The sequence below is a fragment of the Pleurodeles waltl genome, chromosome 12 (genome assembly GCF_031143425.1).
Source record: "Pleurodeles waltl isolate 20211129_DDA chromosome 12, aPleWal1.hap1.20221129, whole genome shotgun sequence".
NCBI classification, from domain to species: domain Eukaryota; kingdom Metazoa; phylum Chordata; class Amphibia; order Caudata; family Salamandridae; genus Pleurodeles; species Pleurodeles waltl.
The window spans coordinates 85034405-85052492 of record NC_090451.1 but is presented as its reverse complement, the minus strand read 5'-3'; the positions used below and the strand labels follow the sequence as shown (position 1 = coordinate 85052492).

Sequence of the window (18088 nt, the reverse complement as noted above, 5' to 3'; positions counted from 1 at the left end):
CATCCTCAACACGCAAAATCTGGTAAAAAATAATATGTAATGCCTCGTGAGATTAGTGATACACAGGCTTACAATGCAGTAAAGCAATATGACTGAGAACATAAGCAAGTTATGTGTTATTCTATTAGGAGACAGTGAAACCCTTATATTTCTGATGGACAGGAAACAACGAAGCTTGCCAAATACTCTTAGAGGGCACACAATGTGCAAGGGTACTAATACTGGCGGAAAATAAAAGTCAGTTTGTTATCAGTACCGATAAACTGTTCTCACTTTACATTGTTTGCCGAGTTGAGTTTTTCTAAGAGTGACAACTAGGTAGCCTTTCCCAGGACGAATAAAACCTGAGACAGTAGGGCAGACATAATTTATCGTCACCAGGGCAACGTCTTGTAAAGAAATGTGAAGGTGGCTTCTTACACCATGAAAGTCAGACTACTTATTTGTCTGATAGGGGCATTTATTCTGTGCGTCGGGGTTCCTGGGAGGCCACGCGAGGGGTTTCTTTTCTATAGGAGGCTGTGTTAGGGCACCCCTCGGCAGACCCCAGATCGCGCATGGCACGGCGACCTGGCACCCAAGGCGGCCATGTCTGCTCGGGAGGCAGGCCCGCCAGCGCCTCGAGGGGCGTCACTCTTCCCGTGAGCACAAAGGCGCGCAAAAGCGACGTGTTTACAGACAGCGCCTGCTGCGCCGCTTTCCACCGCTAGAAGGCGCTGTGCGCCCGGACGCCCCCTCGGCTCCCCTCCCCCTTTTGTGTCTTTGGCGCCTTCTCATATAAAAGAGAAGTAGTTGCGGCATTTCCTTTTCCACTTTCTGGCCCTTTTTTCACCCGCCCGGACCGCCGGCTTGCTCCGCGTCCTCAACTGAGACAAGATGGATATGAAGAAGAGACTCAACCTGGAGCTGAGGAACAGGAAGCCCGGGGAGGTGAGGGCAGCCCGCGCGGCGTGGGGTGTTTAGCGAAGAGAACCAGGGGAGGGGAGCAGAGATGGCCGGGACTGAGGGGTGCGGGGCGAGGACCGGCGCCCCGGGAAGGGTCCTGACCCGAGGGTTTGTAAAGTACCCCCCGCGCACAGCCTGGGGAGCAGGGGCCGCTTTTAAAACTTGGCGGCCTGTATGTGCGTGTTTGTGGAGCGGGAACACATGGCATTAAGTGGCTCTGTGCGGCTTTAGGCTACAGGCGGTGGCTGAACCAAGCCTGGTGCCTGTTCGGCAGGGGGGTTAGGAGGTAGTGTTTGTCACTTGGCCATGGGGTGCTTCTGTGCCGTCCTGGAACCAGCTCCTTGCGTCTCAGCTGGTTGCGCTGAATGGCAGGGCCCAGGGGGCGCCCACGTGGCCGCCCTGTGAGTGTAGTGCTCCGAGGCGGGCCCGGCTCGGCAGCGCTGACATATCTCCACTCTAGGCCTAGTAGCAGTCGGGCTGGGAACTTTGACTGCTCGAGTGTAGGAGTTGGGCCGATCCGTGTTTTTCTACGCGCGGGACCTCCTGTTGGCGCCGTGGTGGAGCCCGCTCAGCTCGCAGGCAGGAGGCGCCTACTAGCATGAGACAGCAAAAGGCGCTCCTGAGCGGCTTCGCCATGCTGGTGATGCAGGTCCGGGGAGGGGCGGATGAGCGCTCGCCGGGGGTAGCCATGGTGCCCCCGCACTCTGCTTTCTTGAGGGTTCCCTGTGGCCGCACGGTGCAGGGGTCGGAGCTCGCCTTTCGAGGGCCACGGGCTCCTACGTGCTATGAAGAGCCTCGCAGCCATGGGGGTGGCCCAGCCCAAAAAACGTTGAGTGGTGGGACGGGGACCTCCGGCCTACAATAGTTGTGCGCGCAGGGGGGAAGTGGCGCTACAGAGCCAGGTTGAGTACGCGATGCCATGTTTGCTAAATCCAGAGCTGTTGTGTGCGCCCCTGGGAGAAGCGCCACGCCACTAAAGATCGTCATTTAACAATCTGTCTTCTAGCCCTGCTGGCAGACTTGGAGCAGGCACGTATAAACTGATATTTTCAGTCGCAAATGCTTGTCTTTTTAGAGTTGGGTGAAGCTTAAGTCGACCTGAATGAATTTTTAACAGCCAATGCACGCTGACGCCTGGTTGCATGCAGTATTAAGCGTACTGCGGGTTTTACTTCTGCCATAACCTGTTTTCCATGCTCACGGGGACTGCTTTAATCGTTCACACCTCACCTGAGATGACAGGTTGTTTACCGTGTGCTGTCGGCTCGAGTAAGGTTTGGGACATTCAGGGCGTTCATTCTCTCTCCTCTACAGGTTAAAGAGCTGGTGCTGGACAACTGCCGCTCAGATGATGGAAAGATCACAGGCCTGACTTCGGACTTCGAAAGCCTAGAGTTCCTCAGCATGATCAACATTAATTTAGTGTCGGTGGCGAACCTCCCGAAACTGCCCAAGCTGCGAAAGGTAACCACAGGGATAGGGTGGTCTCATGTGTTACTTGTCTGATTTTTGCAGTGATGGGTTATCTCAACTGGCAATCAAAGAGCACCTCATCTCTATTTGTAATCTAATGGATGTCTTATTGATACTGATACTGGGGGTAAATTAAAGGTGCGTAAGGGTAGTTGTAGTTAAATTCACGAGTATTTATTACTTCAAAGCCCCTCCCAATTTTTTAAACTCCACTCGTATCAGATTTGTACTGTTGTCACAAAGCTGTTTAAATGTGTTGTACTTTTGTGTACTAGTTGGAACTCAGCGATAACAGGATCTCCGGGGGGCTTGAAGTCTTGGCTGAGCGGACGCCGTGTCTCACGCACCTAAACCTGAGCGGCAACAAAATAAAGGACATCAACACCTTGGAGCCTCTGGTAAGTGCGCGGCATTGTGGTGGGCGTGTTCAGCGTTAGCTGGGTCTGTCCCTGAGAGGCTGTGTAAATGCGTAGAATGGTTTGGCTGTGACACAGCTAGCTCAGGGGTATCTGCACAGCCGAGCAGTACAGTTTCCACTAGTAATAGTTTCATACTTCTTTAGGGGTATGAGACTTTCAATGCGTGGGGGTGGTGGTGAAGCAGTCCCACTAATCCGTATGGTCCTTCATCCGTTTTTGATGCAGCAGTCCTACTGTTTGTGGGCAGTAGCCGTCCTAATGGCACAACCAATCTGACAGTTGCCTTCCGTTAAACGAATCTGTAGGTTTATTTTGTTGACATTGGGGCGACGAAGTCACCTGAGCTTTTCCTTTCCAGAAAAAGCTGCCGAGTCTGCACAGTTTGGACCTTTTCAATTGTGAAGTGACGATGCTGAACAGCTACCGAGAGAGCGTGTTTGAGCTGCTGCCAGAACTCACGTTCCTTGACGGCTTTGATGCAGATGACCAGGAAGCCCCCGATTCCGACCCGGAGGGAGATGGCTTGGATGATGACCTGGACGAGAATGGAGAAGGTGTGTTCAGTTGGCGAGGCTGGTGTGGATACTGTGGGGTGGGTGTCGTATATTGTGCCCCGCTGGTAACTTCCTGTAGGTAGCGGGAATGGCCTGCGTGTATCCAGGTACACAAGCTATAGGGCAGTGGGTCTGCTCAGCAGCTCCCAGATTGTGACTCCGTAGGGTGGACACTTGACTGCCAGATACTTTCCGAGAATGCGCCCGCTCCTTGATAATTAGCGTCCGTATAGACATAACACGGTATCTTCATTCTCTCTCCTGTTCAGAGGGTGAAGAAGAGGAGGAAGAGGATGATGAAGACGAGTTGGATGAAGAAGTTATTGATGAGGATGATGATGATGATGACTTGGATGGGGAGGAAGAAGAGGATGAGGTAAGAAAACCACATGTAATGCAAGAGCTTAATTTACTGTCTTACCCCATCGACTACTTAAGACTCGTTTCACAACACCTCTGGCATTTCGGAGGGGGGGGGGGGATTCTTTTGAATGAACGTTTTAAAAACCATTTCTTCTTCCTCTAGGATGAAGACGAAGATGACGACGAGGAAGGTGAGTAACAACCTGCACCGTGCCGGCTGTTCTGGTGATGAACAGGGCGGCTGGGGACTGTAGCTGTTAGGGCGGTTACCATTTCGGCAGCAAGTATAAGCATCTGCGCATCTCTTGCTGGAGTCCTGGATCTAGCGGGTGGGTGGCTGGGAAGGTCGTCAAATTAACTCGCACAGTGAGCGCGCCGGGGAGGTATCCTGGAGATGATGCTGGCCTCGCCGATACATATTGCAACGGGGTGGTACTTGTGGTCTGGGGCTCTACATTAATCGCTGATTTCTTCCGTAGATGCTCCCCAAGGTGAGAAAAGGAAACGGGAGCCTGCAGATGAAGGGGATGACCCGGAAGACGAGGATGACGACGACGAGGAAGACGATGAATAAAGCGCCCCTCGGAAGTCTCATAATTTTACAGACTGTGACTGCTTCTGAAACGGAGTGTGCGGGTGTCCGTGCCCCAACTCCCCCCGTGTAACTGCTATGTAAAGATGGTTTATTTTTTTGGGCCCTTTCATTTGGAGTGTAGAGTAGTTTGGGGGAGAAGGATGGGCTGTATCCTTCCATGAATTTTATTTTTTATCCCGACCAAAGTTCCCCTGATGGTTTGCCATCATAGTTTTCACCATCTCTCCGCCTGGGATAAACTGGGACAATTTGCTGACAGATCTGAATACAACAGTCTTCACTTCAAGAAGTAAATGCTTGTACGTTTGTGGGACATCACTTTTGGACTTGTGCAGTCTTTTGGAGCCAGTTTCAGCTGGCTCCCAACTGCGTTAGAGGAGCAGGATTGTGTTGGGGTGATTCTTACTCTGGGCAGCTGCTGAAGCGCAAGCCATTCGTTTTCTACAAGGATTCTTGGGTTACAAAACCGATACCCACCGAGCGACGGCGACTACTTTTAGTACCAAAATACCTCATGTGAACAGTAGTTTTACATGGCCGAAGCTTGGTTCAGTTACCTCCGTGCATGGCTGACAGCATTGGGGGCGGGGAGTTTTTTTTTGTAAGCTACCCTGTTTGTTCCCGGAGCACACTTAGTCCTGTACGCTGCCGTGCTTTTATGAAAATTAAAATGTGTGGGTGCTTCCCACAGGGGTACATTGAAACGAAGGCCTTCGATCTAAGTGGAGTTTTTAGCCTGTTTTAATATTGACTATTTCCCTCATTACGAGGGGATCCTGTCAGGTGCATATTTTTCCCATAGGATTCTAGGTATACGGATGAATGCCCCAATCAACCCATGACGTGTAAATAAACCTTTCTAATTTTCAAAATGTTCCGAGTGGTGGGCTCGTATGTTGTGGGATATCTCGTCGCTGTAAGTAAATGAGGGTGCTGCACCTACTTTCAAGTTAGCTATGGTAAAGCTGTTCTACTCCCCTGTGTACAGCACTTGGAGTCTGTGTGGAGAAAATGGGGTGTGCGTGAATGGCTGAGTTATGGGCTGTTGCCAAAGGGGTTCCAGCATAACCCATCTCCTTAGACAGATGCCATATAATACATTCAGAAAGGCTGGCTGTTTCCAGGCCTAGAATAGAATAATTGATATTGTGGAGTCCCTAGTTTGGTTTCAAAATTTGTGGGTTTGGGCTATGTTAAGTTAATGCAATACTGTCGCTTCGCGCTTCAACAGGATTCCAGGCAGGATTGGTTTCTTAACGTTTTTAGTTGAGTTCTTAATACGGATGAAAAGACGTGTGCCATTAAGGTAGCAAAACAATTATTAGGTTGATACTTGTGATAACTAAGGCATCGAATTGACCTGGCAGTGTGGACATTGTTGTCCTACGTCTAGTTAATGGTAGTCCTTTGATGCCCTAAACGGGACTAGCTGATAAAACACGTTTGGGAAGGAAGTGCTGGGAATATTTTTGGTTTGTCCACTCTTATCGCTCCACTATCCTGAATGCTAAAGTGAGTTGTATCCCTCTTCAGCTCCATGAAATTGTACTTTCTTTTTTGTACAATCTTCTGCTTCCCAGCACCATCCAGCTGAATCTAAAAGATGCTGTTGGTTCTGTGTGAACTTTGTAAATTGGACTAGATAGAATTCCACTATCTGCACTCTATCCATGAGGTATATATTTAGGTTTACTGTAGGGCCTGGATTGGTTTTAAAATATTGGAATAGCGAGTTACTGGTTAATGTCAAAGGTTGCACTTCCGGAGGACGTGGAATTTTTACACTGCTCTTGCATTGAAGGTTGCAGATGTATCTGCCCAGCTCATAACTTCCCCATTTTAGTCGGACATTAAGTCTGTAAGATAAGTTAGTCTTACATGTTACATGTGCAGGCATAATGTACAGTGATGGTGTAAGATTTTGTACCTAGTTTGTTGCTTGTTAACAGACTTAATAAAGATGTTTTTAAACGCTTTATAAGAACTTGCCTTTAATCTCACGGGATATTGGGGCAATCTAATAGGGCAGAAGTAATCTTATAAATCAAGCCCAGCTAATACCCTTTAGACTGGGACTTTCTTTGAATAGTAACCTCCAGTCCTAAACAATAAGCCCTGCTCCAATCTGCCCCAATCCACCACACTTGCCCAATCTTCCAGTCTAGCCCACCCAAACCATTTCAACCCTTACATCGACCCATTTCAGTCCACTCATCCCAGTTCACCTCACTCAATCCAGCCCACTCGCTCCATTTGTCAACCCAACTCCTGCCCAGAGCGCCACTCCTGTCTATCTCACCCCATTATAATTGAGTCCAATTCACTCCGTTCCAAGCCCCCTACATGAATCTAGTCCTATCACTCCACCTCGCCCCATTTCAATCCATCCACCGCACATCACTCACATCCCTATGCCACTGAAATCTATTCCCCCTTTAGCCCACTACACTATTCTCCCATGTCACTAACTTAGCTATGCTGAACAGCAGCCGCACATTGCCAAGCTAATAGCTAGTCCATAAGTGAGCCCTATTCCCAATGCTGGCCTGCCCTGACGGACACCCAACCCTCGTTGTTGCATTTCTACAAGTGGAGATGTCATTTGGCCATTGCTCCAAGTTTTAAGCTTAGAATAGCTGGCTTGGAAATCTACACTGACTTCTTGGAATACATTTAACCTTCGGTTTTAATGTTTTAAAACCAGTTGTGTCCCATTGTATTGCATAGCCCTAATTCAGGTGGGTTGTTAGTAGTGTGCCCCCAAGTGAGTGAGCTGGGGGCGACGTTGGCTTCTGCTTTCAGTACGGGGAAGGTTGGATTTAACTGGTAACAGAATGAAGGATGTCTTGATCAGTCACCCTTGCAAGGGTGCTTATGCTGGGATTAAATTAGGTACTGTTGCAAGATTATTCTAGCAATGTCAACAAGGCCAGCTTTCTAGGGTTGGTCGATCTGAATGACTAGCATAATCACCAGTGTGGTGTGGCCATTCCAATTATTTCCCAATCTTTTGCAGGGTATGCAGGATCCTGTGAAGCTTCAACAGACTCCCAGATGTTTTTGTTTTTTTTGGGGGGGGGAGGAGAGGAGGGGGGTAGTTACATTTCAGAGTAGTGGTTGGTCTTTCCTGCGTTGGACAGGCTAAGTAGCATGGCCCGATGGAGACCGATATAAACATTTAACGTTAAAACATGCTAGTGAATGGTAAGATGGTTCATGCACAGACAAGGCTGAAGGATCGTTTGTGATCAATAACAGATTATCTGGTCCAGGGTGATGACCATCCGATAATTCCATAGTTTTTTTTTCTTTTTCTTGAGACCTAGGGATAGTTTGCTTGGAGTAACGTGAGCACAAATATTGCGATGAGAGGCTATTGACCTGGATGGATTAAATATTTGTGGTCTTTCAAATGCTGTTTTCAAATTAGAACCCATTACCTTTATCTGGTCCCATAAAATATGGGACTAATTTCTTCAGTGCCTGGTATAGTTTCCTAAAGTGTGTATGTACACATACTCTGGTGTGGCCTGCTACCCATCCTGACAACGTCAGTTGTTTGATAGTAAACTATCCATTTTGTTCCCCCCAAAAAAGGGTGGGGGGTTGGTCTGAAGTTTACTCTCTGCTGCAAGGTATGTTTCCAATTGGTGCTCTGATGTTAGATCTTTCCAATCCTACATGTCGAGTACAGCGGTTGGCTTTATTAGCCAAAGGTAAACTGGGGTTATCTAATTTATACATTCATAAATTGCGTTTCAGATGCTGAAGTTGAATACTATGTCCCCATGTCATCTGTTTCTACACAGCACTCCCATTGGAGCCATGGCAAACTAACTTTGAGCTATCATGTTTAATTCTTTGGCAGAGCAAAAGGAGCGCCAGTGAATGAGTCTGCACCAAAGGATTCTATTTACAGGGTAGTTTTTCAGTATGATGGGGTGCTGATTTTGCCTCCTTTTTCATGGCCAGTTTTTACATGGAGTGGAATTCTTATGTGGTCTGTCTAGCGATGTGGCTTCAATACTCTTTGGTATGGACTTAATGACCTTTTTTTCTGAAGTTATCTGTCATGCTTGCTGGTGACTGGTGCTGAGTGCCTACTTATGTGCCAGTAACTTGTTCCCCTGCTTTCCTCTTGGTCTTAGTCCTGACTAGACTGTATAGCTCTTATTTAATGACTAATACACTGGTAGTGGCTGCGTCAAAGTGCTTTATGAGCAACCAAGGAACTTTTTTTTTGGGCGGGGTTTGGGGGGGGGGGAGGAAGAGATGCAGATAGCCGGCCCAATAGGGCACATTAAGTTGTCGGGGGACCCCTCATGGGCAAAAAAACTGCCACATTTTATCTCGTCAGTGAATCTGCAAAAAAAGCACACCTACTGCACACGGCCAAAGACTGGTATGGGTTTGGGTGCATGCACGAGGGTTGGCTGCAGGGCCTGGCCTTATGCCAGGGCCTTCAACCATCCTCTGCTGCGCACAGACTAACTTAAGTATACATTACATTCTCTGGGGGATATGGGGTGCGCAGGCCCTCCTACTATAACTGAAAGCCTTGGTGGGGGGAGGGGCCACCACCTCACTGGGGCTAGTTTTATAATAAAGTAATGGGGTGGTCCTGCAGAAGCAGTGCAGGCTACTGCAGAAGACGAGAGTGGGTGGGGCTGCTGGGGCCTTGAGGCTCCCCCCTGTGGTCCCATAAGCGGCGATTGAAGTGTATTTAAAAATGTATGGAAACTGCTGCTGTATGCAGTGGAGGCGGGGATCAGTGAGTGAGGGTAAAATATGTGGCAAGAATGTTCTATTAGTCTTTAACTGTCTGGTAGCCACATATAAAATAACATGCTGCTTAAAAATGAAATAAATATTCTTAATTATTGGGAATTGCACTATAGTACATTATAAAATCTATTAGTTAATACAATGTGCATGGTTTGTAACCAGAGAGCCACAGCGTTAAGTCTTGGTTGCTGCAATGGAGAAGAGTGACTTCTGAATTGTTTATTACTATGAGGTCAAAGCCTGTGAAGGAAAGCACTGTTAGTATGTAATTTATTATTTTAAGCTTGCATTACATAATGCGATGCCTAAAAAAAAAAATGCACAGGATGAAATGGTGCATGGCTTGGGTGGTTATAGGGGTTGGCCGCAGGCCCTGGCCCTCCGGCCTACCCTTGCTGTGCACGGCCGAATGTCGTGTGGATTGGGCGATTATAGGCCTTGGCTGCAGGTCAGGCCCTGGAGCCTACCCCATGCTGGGCACAGCTGAAAATCGTGCATAGCTTGGGTGGTTATAGGGGGTTGGCCACACATGGCTAAAGGGCGTGCACGGCAGTGGTTGGTTTAACATATAGTAATTAAAATTACTATGTTAAAAAAATAAAAAATAGTTGCAGGGACATTATAGTTAAGAAATAGAATAAAAAGAGACCTAGAAATTCGCTTAAAAAAAAACAAAGGTTACGGGGACGTTATAGTTAGATTCTGAATTTACTCGCACAAAACCTTTAGAAATTCAGCAGATATAGTTATGGTTTGCTCAAGTAACTATAACTCGTGCCCTCAACATGTACTGCTAATTAATTACCTCACATACTACAGCACCCATGACATGTTTAACATTCATAATATTACTAACATTTACATTATTGATGAGCAAACTGCATGGTCTGGGAATGACCTTTAGGGCACAAGCAGTAGCTTAGTGCAAGTAAATTCAGAATCTAGCAATCTCGTCCCTGTAACCTTTGTTTTTTAAGTGAATATGTATATATCAAAAGTATTTGTTCCTTCCTCAAAGTTGCTTGACCTACCTGGGCATCAGACCTGATGGCTGAAACAAGACAATAGTTTTTTTGACTTTATGAACAGGCCACCAAGCGTTGGTGCTGCATATTTCTGAAATGGATCTGTTTATCAAAAGAGCCACTGTAGCAGCTTTACCTACAGTTGAATGGGCTTCAGATGGAATAGATTTGCTTTGTAGAGTCCAGAACTGTTTTAAGGGGGACCATAATCTAGAAGCAAATGTTCAGATTGCCATGCGTTATTAGTTTTGTACCAGCAGAATTTAAACACTTTACATAGAAAGATCTCTAAGGCTGGAGATGATGGGTTCTGAAAGAATGTTGGCAAAGAACCAGTCAGATTAATATCTGAAATCATTTTTGGTAGAGAACTGAGGGCCAGATGTATCAAAGGGTTTTATCCATTTTGTGTCTATGGAAAAATGTGTTCATACATATGGCCCTAAGTTCTGACCACTATTCTGGAACAACGTGAAAGGTTCCTGGCTACATAAGCATTGAATCTCGCCGACCCCACTAGCCAATGTTTTATCTCTACAATGAAAACAACTAAGTTCGATGTTCAAATGGTGAACCCAAGAGCTTAGGTTGCTGTGTTGTTTTCATGGTGAAGATCCAATAGGAGGAAAGACCATTTTTCAACCCTTCAAGAAATCCGTTGCCACTTTTATTTAAAATATATATATTTTTTTAGATTTCCCATAGGCAGTAACTGCTGCAAGGTGTACCTTAATTGAGGAAATGTTCAACCCAGGTCTCACCTAATGCTGTACAGTAGTTTTCAATAAACCAGATTCAGACTGTGTTCCACTTGAGCGTATAATATTTTGGTAAAGAATGCTTTGATTCTTTCAGGCTAGACACAGTGTCTTGTAACAAATCTAAATGCCTGTATTGTATGCTTTTAGGAACCAGACCTCAAAGTTAATTATGGAAGGCTAGTACGCAAGATGTGATTCATGGCCTTGTGTATGAGATATGATCTGCACAGTAGCATCCTGTGTGGTCAGGAGTAGGTGGTCTGTAAATGTACACTTGTGGGGCCACTGGAGCTATAAGAATCATTCTGGCTTTGCAGTAGGACAGCTTTAATTCATGATATCACAAGGAAAGATGAAATGAAACATCTCTGACCAGTCTATCAAAAGGGCATTCCCATTGATTGTACCAGGAATTTGTTTGGCTAACCCACTCATAAATCTCCCAAGACATGAGTCTGCCTTTGCATTCTGTACAGCTGGAGGTGAAAACTGTTATCTTTAAGTCCCTTGCTATGAGACCTTTTCAGGTCATTTGTGCTTCCGTGGAGTGTGTCCTGGATTGTGTCCCTCCTTGCCTTTGCAGATAGCACATTGTTTTGTGTATCTTTGTAAGAAGGTACTTTCTGTAGGAGATGGAAAAAACATTAGTGTCACATGGACTACCCTAATTTTCGGTAAGATGGTGTTTTAAGACTTCTCCTTTACTGACTTCCCTCAACTGAGAGTGGCATATGAGCACTCCATCCCAGAAAAGGAAGGTGTCTGATTTTGTGTGCTAGGATTTCTTGATGGAAAGGTACACTTTCAAAAGATTATTAAATTAGCACCAGCCTGGAATGATAGGATTGTAGACTGGGATAGAAAGTGTTTGCCTTCCCAGGTTGCAGACCGGCAATCCCATCGCTCATGAAATTATGTATGACTTGATTAATAACGTCTTTGATGGCATCACTGTGCATGGCAAGGGTGTGAGTTCTAGTTACTTCTGTTAATTATAACTGGTGCAATTCTGTGTTTTTTTTGCCAGTTTAAAATCTTACAAAAACTTACATATTCACCTAACTATACCATCACTTGTTTTTTCAGTGAATTTGTAAGTTTTGTTTCCTAATGTAAAGTAAGATATTATCAATTCCCACAGAACAGTGCAGTGGTATACACAAGTACGTAGTCCTAATGTCTACAACCTTATATCATGTCATGGGCACTAGACTTACCCACACAAGTGAGGTACCATTTTTATCGGGAGACTTGGAACGCTGGGTGGAAGGAAATTTGTGGCTCCTCTCAGATTCCAGAACTTTGTCACCGAAATGTGAGGAAAAAGTGTTTTTTTGGCCAAAGTTTGAGGTTTGCAAAGGATTCTGGGTAACATAACCTGGTGAGAGCCCCAGAAGGCACCCCATCTTGGATTCCCATAGGTGTCTAGTTTTAAACAAAATGCACAGGTTTCGTAGGTTTCCTTGGGTACTGGCTGAGCTAGAGGCCAAAATACACAGCTAGGCACTCTCCAAAAAACACGTCAGTTTTCAATCATGTTGCGTTTCCTGTCGCAGGCATTAGGCCTACCCATGCAAGTGAGGTACCATTTGTATCGGGAGACTTGGGGGAACATGGAATAGCAGGACACATGTTATTGCCCCTTGTATTTCCTTACTTTTTTGCCTTCCAAATGCAAGACAGTGTTTAAGAGAGAAGTAATTTTGAGAAATGCCCTGTAATTCACATTCTAGTATGGGCACCCCGGAATTCAGAGATGCGCAAACAACCGCTGCTTCTCAACACCTTATCTTGTTCCCATATTGGAAATACAAAGGTTTTGATACCTATTTTTCACTCTTTATATTTCAGCAAATGAATTGCTGTATACCCGGTATAGAATTAAAACCCATTGCAAGGTGCAGCTCATTTTTTTGGCGCTGGGTACCTAGGGATCTTGATGAACCTACAAGCCCTATAAATCCCCGCAACCAGAAGAGTCCAGCAGACGTGAAAGTATATTGCTTTCAAAAATCTGACTGCAGGAAAAAGTTACAGAATAAAACATGGAGAAAAATGGCAGTTTTTTTCAGCTCAATTTCAATTTTTATTTTATTTCAGCTGTTATTCTCTGTAGGAAAACCTTGTAGCATCTACGCAAATGACCCCTTGCTGAATTCAGAATGTTGTCTACTTTTCAGAAATGCTTAGCTTTCTGGGATCCAGCATTGGTTTTACTCCCATTCCTGTCAAGTCTGCCTGTTACTGAAAGCTGGGAAGATGGTGATTTTAGCACCGCAAACCCTTTGTTGATTCCATTTTCATGGAAAAACAACATAAGCCTTTGGCAGCCCTTTTTCCCCATTTAAAAAAAACAAAACACATTTTTCGCTGTATTTTGGCTACTTTCTTGGTCTCCTCCAGGGGAACCCACAAACTCTGGGTACCTTTAGAATCCCTAGGATGTTGGAGATAGCTTATGTGGACAAAAAGTTATGACGGCCCAAGTAGCCAAAAAGGAGGGGGGGGGAATGGGGGGGCAGCGGGGCACGGGCCAGCAGCTAATGGGTTAATGCTTTAGCATTAGGTACGCTTGCTTTGGTAACAACAATAATGCATTTCCCTTGGGCTAGTGGCCTCTCTTTTATGACATCCATCTTTTCTGCATTCAGTATCTTTTCTGTGGGTGCAAAACATTGTTCTGCATTTGATTACAAATGGGATTTGTATGCTATGGGTACCATGTCACCCTTATTGAAAGTGACAGGTGAACCCGATGGCCCCAGCAATTCTTCTGATGACCAAGTTTGTTTTGTTTTTGCGTGTGTGTACGTGTTTTGCTTCTAGCGTGTCCTGCTGAAGCTCTCTGAGGATGCGTGTATGTTCAAGTGTCCAATGTGTCTTTGAAAAATCTGGACGAATTAAGTCATATAGCGGTTTTATGCATTGTGCATAGTCCGGTATGTATGTTTTGCCAAATTAAACCCAGCAGTTTCTTGATAGTATTTTGTGGTTGAAGTTGTACACATTTCTCTAGAAAATGCAGGGCCAGGCTATTGGCTTCATCTGATAACTTGTATCCCAGGAAAAGGATACTGAGAAAAGCAATTTCTGTTTTCTTGAAATTTAATTTATAGCCCCTGGCAGCGAATCCAAGAACGATCCGATCGACCCTGGAAAGATGAATGTTGAGGTCGTCTATGAGATAAATATCATCCACATAGTACAATGCCTCAGGGTCCATATCATGTAATATTGATATTACAAGGCCTGAAAACAAACCTGGGTTTTTCTTCTACCCCTGAGGCAAACTACAAAAGTGCTGCTGCAAGCCTAATTCGCCAAACGTGCTAAGATCCACACTTTTGGGTGCTAGGGTTTGGGTAGGAAACCCCATTGGAAATATCCAAGGTTGTTTTCTATTTTTTACACACTGTATTATTATTTAGTGCTGTCTGCATTTTGTATTGCATATGTGGGGGTGTGACTGTTTGAATGTCTGTAATGTAAGTCTATTCTGTATGAATGGTCTGGTTTTGCAACAGAGAATAGCAGGTTATTCATTGCAGACACACACGGTTCAATGACTTCCTAGTACTCAAGTTGTGTGAGAATCTCTCACTGGGGATGTAGCCTCATGTTTAAAGGGTTATTGAGGTTGATGCTGGGGTGTGGGCCGAAGAGGTATAACATGGTTGGGGGATTCTTTATCCCAACCCATGAGAATGTGGTACAGCGCGGGAGCTTCCTTTACCACATCTCAAACTAGGACTGAGAAAGAAGGCAAAATGACATTCCCCGTGTGGGAGCTTGCGGACAAATTCAAGTGGCCAGTCTTTTTCTGCCAATAGAATATCACGATTAAGGCCCATATTTGTACTTTTTTAGTGCCGCATTAGCGTCGCTTTTTGACGCAAAAGCTGTGCAAACTTACAAAATACAATTGTGTTTTGTAAGTTTGCGCCGCTTTTGCATCAAAAAATCACGCAACTGCAGCACTAAAAAAAGTATAATTATGGGCCTAAGTGCTTCTGAGAAGATAACTTCAATAGTGCGCTCTATGTCCCCTTCAATTTGGATGTTTAACTCATAAACCCTGTTGGGTGGGGAGACATGCCTGTCCGCTGTCTCTATGACAAGAAAGTAATTAGTTGCTGTCACATCCACATAATCAATGAGACTCTGGCCACAAATTGTGACTTCTGCCATACTGTCTAGCAAAGTCGCTGCCTGTGTCCTGCTCGTCAGCAATGTGCTCAATATTTTTAGCATGTTTAATGGAAATTGCTGCTACCTTTTTCTTTTTGAATTGGGGCTTTTGTTGCGGAGATTTATCCTCCCTTTTAGGGTAAGCTTCTGAGGAACGTTGAGTCCTTCAGGTTTGTGTAGTCAGTACGGTGTTCAGACAGGCCCACTGTCTCACTCTGTTTACCTGGCATGTCTGAAAGGAACAGGAGGGGTGTGTATCAGTAGATCTATATCTATCAGGAGTTTTTAAAGTCTGTGTTTTCGAGATTATATCTTCATTCAGAGGTCTCCTGATGCAGAGAATTTGCTCTCTGGCTTCTTTCGTTTTTGCTGATCCCAGCGTTTTTTAGAACTCTCTTGTGCTTGTTTAGTACCTTCCTTAGGAATAGTACTCTGAATTTGTGGTTTAGCTGATTTGGCCCCCAAACTATCTTGACCTATACTAGTATACATTTTGGAAATAATCTTTGGAGGCTAGCATGCCTGGTTCTATTGAGGAATCTCCCAGAGCCATTGGCGAATGGCCAATCTTTCTGCTTCCCCTTTAATATTGCTTAAGATAATTGAGGGGACTGTGTCAAAGTTACCATCAGTTTCATCCCCAAGTCCAAGGCCGGGGCTTCCCAGTGTTCATTTTGAATTTGTTTTAACATTTCCGGCTAATTGGCAAGTGTCAGGGTACCATGCATGGTTGTGTAAATCACAGCGAAGACTGTGCCCCAAGTGACACAGTCCTCTAATGAGGGAACCATTCAAACGGCAAGCACATTGTGAGAATTCAATGTTTATCTTTGGATCCTGTATGGGAAAACGCTGCTTCCAGCTGATTTGTTTTTTGTGCTGTCCAGAACTGAATCTTTCCCGCAGTGGGTGCTTTGCCCATTATTTTGTGTACTGTTTGAGGATTAATTCCTGTAACTGCCAATTGATGGATAGCTGGAGCAGCTCTGGCTGAGACGGTGTTCAAAGTCAGCATCACAAACTGTATTACTCGTCTGTATATTGCTACTAGCTCATTGTAAAGTGTGCGTACGTCAGCTACTTGCATAGCCTGTACTTTGGGATGTGGATTGTGCGTGGCAAATGTGGGCCACGTTGGTCCATCATTACTTAAAGGTCCTAATCTCACAGTTTGTATCACACGTGGAAGGGCAACAGTGAACCAGTTTTGGTGGTTGTGATAAGAAAATGGTATTTCCAAGTGTTGATAAGCTCAGTAACGCTGTGGTACGTTCGCTATTCTGTAAGTGTGAAATGTATGTGAATTGTCATTTAGTTTAAGAAGCATGATCCAAGAATAAAATGTTTCTGTTTGGTATGCTTCATGAGCTTACACAACAAATGTGACTTCCCTGATGATATCAGTCAAACCATTGGTGAGAAGAAACTGCATTTATGACATTTGCCAAGTTAAGGAGAGAGTTAAGGTTCAGGCTTGAACAACCTACAGTCTAGTTAGGTACTCCTTATTCAGCTGGATAGGATTGTCCCGAAGACCACAGTTGTCTCCGTATAATGGTACTTAGAATACCTTGGTGTGTGTGTGAGACAGAGATACTCAGGAGACTTGTAAATTGGTGCCTACACCATCATTGGTGGCACCATGTTGCATGGACCCATCTTTCTCTATAAGACTGCTGGATTAGGGGCAGCAGCACCTCTGGTTGTAGGCAACTGAGTTACTCGCACACCAGTTGGCAGCTGTTGGCCCAACCGTTCCGGCTTTCTAGCAGCACCTCAACCAAAACACAAACAGTAAAGGTGATTTCTGGCAGCCTAGCGCATGACCTCTGAAATTTTCTTAGGGAAATTGTGGTGCAACAAGTTAGAAATTAGTCTCTTACACACACACAGGCAAGAAAGAAGATGCAGGACAGTTTTCAATACATTTATTGAAAAGACTGTAATCTATGATAAAGTGCATGAGCTGCTATGGTTAGGAAAATGACAAGAGAGAAAATCAGGATTGTGAGAATTAGCAATGTGAATATGAACAATCCCAACACTTTGCAATAAACATGAATATACAAATTCCTCCCTGAAGCGTATTTCCTACCCTAAAGAAAGCAAAGCATGATAATCCTAATCTACCCAAGCCATGTCCATGAGAAGCGCCCCAAATCCCGTTACCTTAGAACAAGGTCGGCCACCAGTCTCCAAATCAGATGGTGTAGAGACACAAAGGCTGAAGTCTGCTGCAAAGTGACATGCAGTGTGGATGGAATATCGTGGGTGCAACCCCCTCTAATGACTTTGGTTTCACAGAGTGTTTTCATAAGGCCCATTTTATTGTCCGTGCAGACATCCAGATGTTGATATGTACCTTAGCATTTCGCAAACTTGGATCGGCAAAAGCATAACAGATACTCCAAGAACAACAGAATCCCAAGTCCAGGATACCGTTCACAGCTACTTTATTGCAGTCCACAAGAATTATTTACATGTTGCTACTGGTAATACAGCAGTGTCTTGGGGCTCGACTAGGTGCATAGGTGGCACTATACTCTTGACAAATGTGTGGCTACTGAGGAGGCACTCTCACACACTGAACCATTGCAGGAAGCTGGCCTGGTGTGTGGTGGGTACCTAAGGTACTTACACCTTATACCAGGTATCCCCTCTTAGTGAAGTGTAGGCAGTTTCTAGAAGCTAGGCTCTCTAGAGATAGCTGTGGATGAGCAGCCAAGGCTTATCTAGGAGACATGCAACGCTCATGCAAAACCACTGTAATCACACAGCACTGACACACCCATGAAAAAAACCACTCTGTGGTACAAAAATAAGGGTACTTTATTTTTGATCACACAATACCACAAAAGACTAGAAGGGCAACCCACCAATAGGAGGTAAATAATACACTAATTATATACTCTAGTAAACAGTAATAGGCATTGAAAAGGTTAGAATACAGTTCAACTGCAGTTGGATAATAGTGACCCTA

At 45.0% G+C, this 18088-nt stretch overlaps 1 protein-coding gene across 1 annotated transcript; it reads left to right on the top strand.

Moving 5' to 3' along the window:
• Positions 1-769: 769 nt before the first annotated feature.
• LOC138267346 (acidic leucine-rich nuclear phosphoprotein 32 family member B-like) lies at positions 770-5221 on the top strand. The gene is made up of 7 exons (XM_069216239.1): positions 770-930; positions 2260-2409; positions 2694-2816; positions 3196-3391; positions 3661-3767; positions 3918-3945; positions 4234-5221. The coding sequence occupies exons 1-7, from the start codon at positions 877-879 to the stop codon at positions 4326-4328; spliced, it is 753 nt and encodes a 250-aa protein (XP_069072340.1). The 5' UTR covers positions 770-876; the 3' UTR covers positions 4329-5221.
• Positions 5222-18088: the final 12867 nt, after the last annotated feature.